This window comes from Chenopodium quinoa, unplaced genomic scaffold (genome assembly GCF_001683475.1).
Source record: "Chenopodium quinoa cultivar QQ74 unplaced genomic scaffold, ASM168347v1, whole genome shotgun sequence".
Lineage (NCBI taxonomy): Eukaryota > Viridiplantae > Streptophyta > Magnoliopsida > Caryophyllales > Amaranthaceae > Chenopodium > Chenopodium quinoa.
The window spans coordinates 2,296,287-2,306,294 of NW_018744239.1; the positions used below are offsets into that span (position 1 = coordinate 2,296,287).

Sequence of the window (10,008 nt, forward strand, 5' to 3'; positions counted from 1 at the left end):
GTGGCCTACACGCGCGATGCGCGCAAAGGGCTAGGTCTTCAGAGAAGTTGTATTGACGTATATTAATACCTTTGATTTGGGTGGTAGACCTGGTAGTTTTAATACGTACTATTTGATTTATGTGCCTATGTGGTGGCGATGTAGAAATATAAGAAAATCACAAAAATCTTTTATGGCAGTTATTTTTTAAAACCCTAAAAAGTTTGATAGTGTTATAAAATTAAAGAGAAAGAGGAGAAATTAGGGAGAATAGATCAGCCTATATTATTCCATAGAGTGGGGATATATATATATATACACAATATAACTAGGGTTTGCTTAGTTAACAATAACCCTAGTTCTAGAACATTCCGAAATGATAAAGGAGGATAATGGATATCCATACAATATTTCATAACAAATAGTGTTTTTTTCCAAATTATTATTAAATAGTATTTAATTGATTTGTATCCGATTCCTTCATAATTTAAGCGGCAATTGTCAGTTTAGAACTCTTAATTTATTTACATGTTTCAATAATACCTAGTGTGTTTTTCTTCAAATAATGAATTCCTTGTGAGCTTTGGTCATATGAAGTTTTAAAATGTGAAATGTTTATTGTAGCTAAAAACTTAATAATGTAAGTTCTTCTGTTAGTTATACTTTTCCTCTTAAATTCTATCCATAATTAATTAATACCATTTTTTTTTCCAATCATCGTTGCCCTTGATTGCGATTTTAGGATTTTTAAGTTCTTTATACCTCTTGATAACATCTGCTCAAATATCACTTTTTAATGTGAATCCCATTCAAATTCCATAATGTTGTTCATGTGCATTTCAAAGCTAATAAACCTTAATAGTAGTTGCAATTAAATGACGATAAGATTGTAAATAAGAAGAGTAACCACGAAGGAGTAAAAATAGACAGTCTTTTGGTAATAAACAGTCTCTTCGTACATATAGTTTTTTTTTTTTTTTTTTCTTTTTAAATAATAATAATAATAACATATAAAGTATAAAGCATTAGAGTTTTTTTTTATTAAAAAAAAATCTAGCATTACAAGTTTTTTGTTTAAAAAAAACTTTAAATTAATTGATGATAGGTTTAATGAAAAAAAACATTAAACATATTAATGAGTAAACATATTAATGAGGGTAAAAAAGTAAATACACATTTTTGTACACTTTTTTGAGGGTATAATTGGTAGAACACTATTCATAAGAGTTATTTTCTACTTTTTATGAGGTAGAGATTATAAGTTATGTCCTCTAACTTAAGCTGCATAATAAACCGTACCCCCTGATGTTAATAATTAAAAGAAAATAGGAAGTAATAAGAAGCGGATGAGAGAAAATGAAGAAGTACATCGAGAGCTCAACATATCCTTTTGAAAAAACGATGAAAAAATAGATGAGAAAATGTGAAAAAAATTCTTAATGTTAATTCCCCTATATAATTCTAACTTAATTTGGGCGTGAAATTTCTCTCCAAAGTGGGGTTATTAACAGTTAAGACAATTGCTAACGTTAGGTTTTAGAGTACGATTGAATAATCACCTTAAGTTGTGGGGCATATCTTGTAATTTTGATAAAGCATGGAAATGCCTTAGGAACTCAACAATCACGGGACATAGCTTAGAAAAACCGTTTTTTATTTTGTCGACTGGACTACTCAAAATATGGCCCATACAATTGGCAATAGTCCATCAAATCATATTCCATCAAAGCCCATAAATTTTTATCTTCAAATAACCCCTTAAACATTTCGTTATTCCCAAATCAAAATCAGAAACTTGTTCTGTATTGTAACATCTTTTGATCAAGCCCTAGGTATTTTCTCTCTCCTCACTTCCTCTATTAATTTCATCTTCAATTTCTTGAATTAAACCTTAAAAAATCATTCTCAATTCCTCGAATTTGTATTTGATTAAATTCTCATAAATTTTTCTCAGCTATCAAATTTCAGGAATAATGGCTCGAGTCTATGTCGGTAATCTGGATCCTCAAGTCACCGAACGCGAGCTCGAGGATGAATTTCGAGTTTATGGCGTTCTTCGCAGGTTCTAATTTTTTTTCTTCTTCCTTTTCCTGTATTTTACATGAGTTTTTTCCTTAATTTTGATCCGAGTACTTCAAACAGGGATTTCCTTTGTTTGTTGTTTTGATTCTGATTTCTGAAATTTACATGTTGGGTAGATTTGTCCATCTTTTCTTGATGATTGGGTGATTTATATTTTGTATCAAATTAGATGAATTTAGCTTTGATGATGATTTTCTTATGCTAGCAAATTACCATGATTGCAGTGTGTGGGTTGCTCGAAGGCCTCCAGGCTATGCTTTTATCGAATTCGATGACAAAAGGGATGCACTTGATGCAATTCAAGCTCTTGATGGTATTATTTCTTCTCGTTTGGTCTTTCAAATTAGTTGGGTGGAGGATTTTTTCGTTTGTAAAGTCTACATTTTTAATAGGTCTTTAGCTTTGATGATGATGATTTCCTTATTTAATTCAATCAATCAAAGCCTTAATTCTTTAAGTGGGGTCGGCTACATGAACCAAATTTGATTATTACGTGTAAATGTGTAATCATTGACAAAGACCCGCCTCCTCCATCCCTTACAATCCAATGCCTCCTCCTCATGCAAATCCATATACTTCATATTCTTTCTAACTCCTTCCAACCAAGTCGTTTTCTTATCGAATTAATTGGGGTTTTTTTAAAAACATTTTTTTAAAAGTTTGCTGAGAAATAATAGGTTTGGATTCCCGTTCTTGGCTGTTCTTAATCTTTCTTACAACTTTGTTGTTCATGCCATTGTGTATTACATGGGGATTAGTGGATTACTTTATCTAGTTGTTTATAGCGCAATATAACTTGTCATGAACTGGTATTTTCACTACTCACTATTTGGTATTTTCATTGTTTGGATCTCTCTATGATGTTTGATGGAAGTTTGAATTGCCTATGTTATGTCTGAGTTGGCCTAGTTGCAATTTGAACGTGGTGTTCTTGTCTTATCGAATATTCCCCCTCCATGTTTAGAATTATCATGTTTGCTTTGTTATAAATTACCATGTTGGATTACTCATGAGCAAGCTTATACAACAGGAAGGAATGGCTGGCGAGTGGAATTGTCCCGTAATACAAAGGGAGGTGGAGGTCGTGGTGGACGTGGGCGTGGGGGTGATGATATGAAATGCTATGAGTGTGGCGAACCTGGTCACTTTGCTCGTGAATGTCGCTTGCGAGTTGGTTCAAGAGGGGTAGGTGGTGGACGGCGTCGTAGTCCTTCCCCTATTCGTCATCGTGGAAGTCCTAGTTATGGCCGCAGGTCTGCTTTTTTGATTTAGTGAATGATTCTCTATTTATGTGTTATTCTATGAAGGATGGTTATGTTGATATTTTGAAAGTTCTTTCAGTGCTTTTCCAATCTATTGTTGCAGCTCAATTTAGGCCAATTGGTTCTGTATTTTTTTCTAGTTATGTCATAAGTTTGTTAAAATTACCCTGTTGCCTAATCAATAAGATGCTTTTTGTAAACTTTGCTTGCCATCTGATTTTTTTTTGTCACTGTTTTCTCAACTTGCAATGATTGATGTGATGTTATCATGTGGCAGGAGTTATAGCCCACGTGGATACAGCCCACGAGGAAGGAGGTCACCGCTACCGCCAAGGAAACGGAGCATATCACCTGCATATCGCCGTGGTCGAAGCTACAGTAGATCACCACCAGTTCGTCGTGCTCGCCGTGCCTCACCGTATGCTAATGGGTATGTGAAGTTTTTCACATTAATCACCTACCATGATATTGTTATTTATTGTTGATAAAATATTCATTTATCTATTACTGGGAAAATATATTCTTAGATGGTTGTTTTATAATCAAGATGCGAGTTTTAATGTCTAACACCTAAAGGTTACAGTTGCTGTGAATTATTATTGGCAATTGCCTATTTGTTAACAAGTGTGGTTTAATCTCTAATAAGTAAAGCTGTTATGTAATTGATGTGACTCTCTTAGGTTTCGAGTATTATGTTTTTTTTGGAGGTTAGATGGGGGTGCTGTAGAGTAACTTGTAGTGTAGACTTTTATGAAGTTGTCGAGATATATAATTACATTAATTTACTGCTGCGCCCTGGTTGAGCTTGGTGTAGTGTATTTATGTTTGTAATAGTAGTATTTACCACACTAAGTTATTTGTTGCCCTCTCTTAGATCCCCATTTATACACTTCAATCTTGTATTGCAGACTATATTCTTGAACTTTTTCTGTGCTTCCAGTCTTAATTTATTTATATTTTTTTGTTGCAGAGTTTGATGCTGATAAATGGTGGTGAAGCTTTTTAGCAGGCAACAGTTGCAGCCAGGATCCAACAATAGTACTATTAGGAATAGAGACTTGATATTACTGTGCATATTGAAGGCTATGAAGTGCTTAAAGTTTGCTTCGGTGGCTTGGATGGCTTCTATGCTGTTTTAATGTAGGAAGTTTACTGGACATCCCTTCTGCATCAGTTTGCTCTCTACAGCTCTCTGAATGTTGTAGGTTTCTGTTTTGATTGCCATATTACTGCCTTTTTATATTTTACTATTAGTTTTGTGACAAATGCTATTTTCTTGCTCTATAATCTTCTTAGTGTGTGTGTGTGTGTGTGTATGTGTATTCTATATGAAGTTGGTATTACTGAAAGACTAAAAGTTCATATTTCTTTTGTGAAGTGTGATTTAGGATGCAACGGCATCGTTTCGACTCTTACTGCTTACCGTGCTCCGTTTTTTCAAATCTGCTTGTCTGCGTCATCATCTGCTTGTCATCGCTTCTTCTTAACTTCGTGTCATCATGACTCTGGAACCCCACTACATTGGCCGCCCTCAAACTTTAAATTTCATCATGTATGACCAAGCTGCTCCACTTAGAACACGTTCACTATGCTTGCCCCAGTTGAAGGAGATGAGACCTCGTCACATTTCATCTAACCTGGTTGTGAGGGCATAGGAACCATCAAAAATTTGTTTCTGGATGATCTAAAAGTACACCCAAAGTGTAGAAAAGGAAGTAAACTGCACATGCCCCTTTGATTATAAGATTCGCTATATAGTAACATACTTCTCAGGGAACATTATGGACTTGATGTCCCAGCTTGTCAATGAGACTTGGTAAAACTACTGCTCCAACCGTTATGTCCTCAGGGCAAAATAACCTTTTTTTCTCTTGCACAGTTTCCAGGACATCAGACAAAGGCCCTCAGCAGGTAAGTTTATTTTATTTGCCTGCTTGCTATTTTGGGTATGTTGCAAATACATTTCTTAGTCACTTGTTGACTTTGTTTTTCTCTTCCTCAAATTGTAAGATGCATTGTTGTTTTTTTTTCAAAATTTGTTTGTCAACATCATTTGATGTTTGCATAGTTTGAGATGGGGACTTAGGAAGGATGTCATTTCCTTTTGGGTGCGTCACTAGTAGTAAACTATCAAGAACCAGTGAATTATTTTGAAAATAGTTATCTGCTTTGAGATTGTTTCCTGCCTAATATGCTTAATAAATCAGGCTAGTGCTTATTGGTCTACATTTTAAATCTCTATGGAACTTTATCTTTGGATTTCTCGACAACTTGGCTTGCCTCCAACTTACATAGAGGGCTTCTTTTTTTTTTTTTTTTTTTTTTTGATACTTCTTGTAGAGTCGGTTTGGAAGAGTATCAAACTGTGCAAACTTCTAAATGATAATAATTGGCAAGTTGCTTCTTTGCTTTCTTTTGATTATTTTTGAATACATATTGAATGGTATTGTGATTAGCTTTCACATGAAACTGAATACGTATTATATATGAAGTAATAGCTGTGCTAATGGCAATGAGTTTGTGTGCAATTGAGTGGAAGGTCCTATGTTAAGCTATCGTTCTTTTCCGGTTGGTACATGTTTTTTCTTTAAAACACATGTGACATCTGTGCATAATTTCACCTAAACGCCTGTGTATGTTGCTTGCTGTATAGAATTTGGTTGGTTTTTACCTTATAAGTATGAAGAATCCAGAGCTTCTTGTTACTTTTTCCATGTGATGTTTGGGGGACATCATTTGTATGACCTCTTCAAATCCAAGTGAATGATTGTGGATATACTTGATAACCCCAGACAATTGTAATATGCTTGAAGATGGAGATCGATTGATCTGTGTTGTCACCAAGCCAAATGTTAATAATACACTTGGTTCGTGTGATTTATATTGTACGTATTTGAATTAGTATTTATTTATTTTTTTTTATTTTTTTTGGTAAAATGTGTACTTAGGCGTGCTAGTGTTGCTGTATATATTCTTTTCTTTCCCGAGTAGGTTTTTATCCGGTATGTTAGTACATAAATTGAATGGTAAATGAAAATTTATCCTTGGTTCAAAATTTAATATGGCACCTACTGCTTATGTTTTTAGCTGAACTTTTCATTTGATTGCTTTGTAATTCTTGTCTTGATACTTTCAGTTTATAGTTGTTAGTAATGTGTAAATGTTAAGATCCCATAATATTTTTCAAATTTGGCGTCCATATGTAATATTTGCACAAATCAACTGAATACATTAAATGCATCATGTGGAAAAGAAAATGTACGTTGTGCATTTTGTAGTTTATTTCAAATATATTTCACATGGTAAAGGCTATACATACAATTGTTGTATGTGGTCATTACATACAACTTTAATTTGTCATGTTTTTATTGGCTAAAATAATAGGTACAAGTTCCATTAAATTCAATTTTTATTTGACTCTTAGAGCATCAATATTAGGTAGTTCTTAAGGAGAGATAATTTAAGAAATGGGTCTTAAGTAAGAAATGGGAGCATCTTATTTAGCAATTGTGCTTGGTGGTTCTGAAATAAGCAATAGCTCTTAAAAATAAGAACCATAGCTTACTAGACATTAAACGACATTGTATATTACTAAAATTGGTGCGTTTTGCATGATACTATACAATTTATAAAAGTAAAAGCTATCCTATGACTGAAATTTGCATCCACGTGGCCATGCACTATCAAATGTTGTTTGTAAAAAATTTCTTCCAACGGCTATGATTAAGAGAGAGATAAAGATATAGTGTTAGGATTTAGTGTATTTCTTTGAGAATATAAAAGATGGTTCTTAATAGGAGTTGTTGATGATGTGGAATAAGAGAGAGTATAAGAACCCTCATTTAAGAAACCTTCTATTACTGATGCTCTTAATTTTCTTCCATTTTCTGTAGATGTGTCAAATTTCTAATGGTGTTGTACCTACAACATACAATGGTTGTATGTGTATCAGCTTTCTATTTTATACATGATTTTTTCACTCCCTCCACTTCCCTTCATTCCCGTGCAAATTTAGAAATGGGCATGACATTTTGGGATGGAGCAAGAATGAAGTTATAGGAATTTAGTGATAATAAGTTCTTTCCAATTTTTTTTGTCAATTTTCAAGGTCGCTATTGAGGAAGTTTCATGTCAGTAGACTTCCAAGTACCAACTACAATTGCACCATTCATTATTTTGTTGAAGCATAAGGTGGAAACTTCAAAGTCAATGGTCAGCACCTAATTAAATAATTGGTTACATTATATTAGTCAAAGAGAAGGAACGGGCACACATAAGGTGGAAATTTAAAGCCAATGGTTTAATTCAAAGTATAATGATGATAGATTTGGATGGCCGATTGACTATAAAGTTAGCTATACGATCTAAGGCTTATCGAAGTTAGATACAGGCATACAATTTTAGACATGAGTGAAGGAAATGTTGAAGCTTCCTTACTTCCTAAACTCGATGATATCGAGTCACAAAATGAGAGGCTGCTAGGAACTGGGGAAGGAATTGGGATCGATATCAGGAAAGCTATTGTTGATATTAAGCAGTTGAAGTCATTTGAATTTCTGAAGTCGGCTTTGAAAATCTTTACCAGTAATACCAAGTTTATGCTCTTTATGATATTGTCTATTCTTCCTCTTTTTGTTTTTATGGTCTTTTATGAGATAAAACTCCAAAAATCATTAAGTTTTCTTTCATCAAACCCTCTTCTAATGCAACACTACCCCATTTCTGTAACTATGTACCCCTATAATTCCTCACTAATAAATAGTACTGCATCAAACTCGGTAGATAATTATCAAGGTGTGTTGTATGATGATGAGTTCACTAGTTATACAACATATACTGATCAAAGAAGGGAGTTTTTCTTAAACACATTCCAATTTTCTCTCTTTTATTTGCTTCTGTATCCCTTTCTAGAGTTCTTTAGCTTGAGCTTAACTACGAAAATTGCATCAAAAGTTCTTGCAGCTGAGAAACTGTCAACTTTCAAAGAGTTGTTTCACCAGAAAGTTAATTTCGGCGGTCCTTTTACAACCTATCTTTGTGTTCACTTACTGTCATCAACAACTTTGTTAGGTCTTTCTTGGATAAGACTATTGAGTAAAGTTCTCTTCTCAGGTCCTAGGTACTATGATCAGTCTATATCTTTTTGGTATGTACTGTTTGTTGCACTTCAGTCAGTGATGTTTCTAGCTTTGCTATACAAGTACCTTGATTGGAGTGCATTTTGGAATATGGGAATGGCGATTTCTTGTAAAGAAGAACAAACTGGGGTTGCTGCGTTAGGATTATCAGAGTATTATGGCAGGCATTGCAAGAAAACCGGGTTTCAGTTGATGCTCGGTTTTTTTGTGTTTGGTAATGCTCTGAGGCTTCCTTGTTTGTATGCCGGATTATGTAATGGAAGTGTGGCTGGTGTTATGATCACTTCCATTGTTATAATGTCAGTTTCAATTGGAAATTTGGTGAAGTGGATTGCTTTTCTGTTGTACTTTGAATATTGTAAGCAGCAAACGATGGAAAAGAAGGTTGATGATCATAAGCAGGGGAAAACTGTGAAAGCAACTGGGGATTTATCTTGATATTTTTATTTAGTTTTTCTTTGAGGCTACCCTTTATACTTTTAAAATTGTGTTATAATTTGATTGTTTGAGTTGTAGTCACTGCAGTTCGTGTTGGGCTGGTTGTTGCGGAGGGAGTTTAGTGAACAAAGTTCTTGTAAACTTGTGCTGTACATTCATGAGTTTAGTGAACAAAGTTCTTGTAAACTTGTGTTGGGCTAGTGTTGTTATAGAAGGTTGTTGAGGAGGAGCGCAAAACTTTGCAAACTGATGTATAATTGAAACATCTCTTGTTCTGTTTTCGGAGTATTTCAGTGTTTATAGAAGTAAAAACATTATATAGAGCAACAGATTGAAAAACTTTTATACTAGTGATTTATCTTGATTTTAATCAATCGCTGGTCCTTGTAGGAGCCTGTATGATGCTTCATACAGTTGTTTTGTAGGAAAGAACATAATATAGAAAAATAATGAACATATAGCCATAGTGAAAAGAACTACTATTAAAATATAATGAACATGTTTCTAGAGTGGAAAGAACATATTTGCACCAAAAAAGAGTGAAAAGAACATATCCATGTTCTTTGATTGTCAGTGTAATGTTTTCTTTTTTGTGTCATAAATTCATTGCTTATTGAGTTATTGTGAAATGTTCTTACAAGATTGTGACTAAGGTTATAGTAAATCGTATCAAACCAGTTCTACCTAGCCTTATCTCTCCGACTCAGTGTTCGTTTGTGCCTAAACGTCAAATAACGGACAATATCATTATTGTCCAAGAAATGCTCCATACTATGAGACGGAAGCAAGGGAAGAGGGGTTATATGGCGGTGAAGATCGATTTTGAGAAAGCATATGATAGATAGCGGTGGAGCTTTATTCGAGATTCTTTACTTGAGTTACGGCTTCCGCAATATATGGTTGATCTTGTAATGAATTGTGTATCTTCTACAAAGTTGCAGGTCTTATGGAATGAGGAGCCTACTATGCCTTTTTCTCCAACTAGGGGAATTAGATAAGGTGATCCGTTATCTTTGTATCTCTATGTTATTTGTATGGAGAGGTTGGCACATTTGATTGAACATGAAGTTCAATGTGGAGGGTGGATTCTGGTGAGAGCAAGTGTTAAT

General features: G+C 34.1%; 1 protein-coding gene across 4 annotated transcripts; it reads left to right on the forward strand.

Annotated features, from left to right (window-relative positions):
* The first annotated feature begins 1,696 nt into the window (after window positions 1–1,696).
* LOC110694129 (serine/arginine-rich splicing factor RSZ22-like) lies at window positions 1,697–9,222 on the forward strand. 4 transcript variants are annotated; one of them, XR_002505767.1, is made up of 7 exons: window positions 1,697–1,811; window positions 1,934–2,041; window positions 2,286–2,374; window positions 3,092–3,314; window positions 3,601–3,753; window positions 4,294–4,524; window positions 4,702–4,743. XR_002505767.1 is itself a non-coding variant. In XM_021871295.1 (6 exons), the coding sequence occupies exons 2-6, from the start codon at window positions 1,953–1,955 to the stop codon at window positions 4,298–4,300; spliced, it is 561 nt and encodes a 186-aa protein (XP_021726987.1). In that variant the 5' UTR covers window positions 1,697–1,811; window positions 1,934–1,952; the 3' UTR covers window positions 4,301–4,691. The 4 variants fall into 4 exon arrangements, 3 of the variants coding, with proteins under 3 accessions (XP_021726987.1, XP_021726989.1, XP_021726986.1); XM_021871295.1 differs by lacking the exon at window positions 4,702–4,743 and having other exon boundaries at window positions 4,294–4,691; XM_021871297.1 differs by lacking the exon at window positions 4,702–4,743 and having other exon boundaries at window positions 1,745–1,811; window positions 1,948–2,041; window positions 4,294–4,691.
* The last annotated feature ends 786 nt before the right edge of the window (window positions 9,223–10,008 follow it).

Coding starts and splice junctions, on each gene's coding strand:
- LOC110694129 (XM_021871294.1), top strand. CDS start 7,730: ATGAGTGAAGGAAATGTTGAAGCTTCCTTACTTCCTAAACTCGATGAT.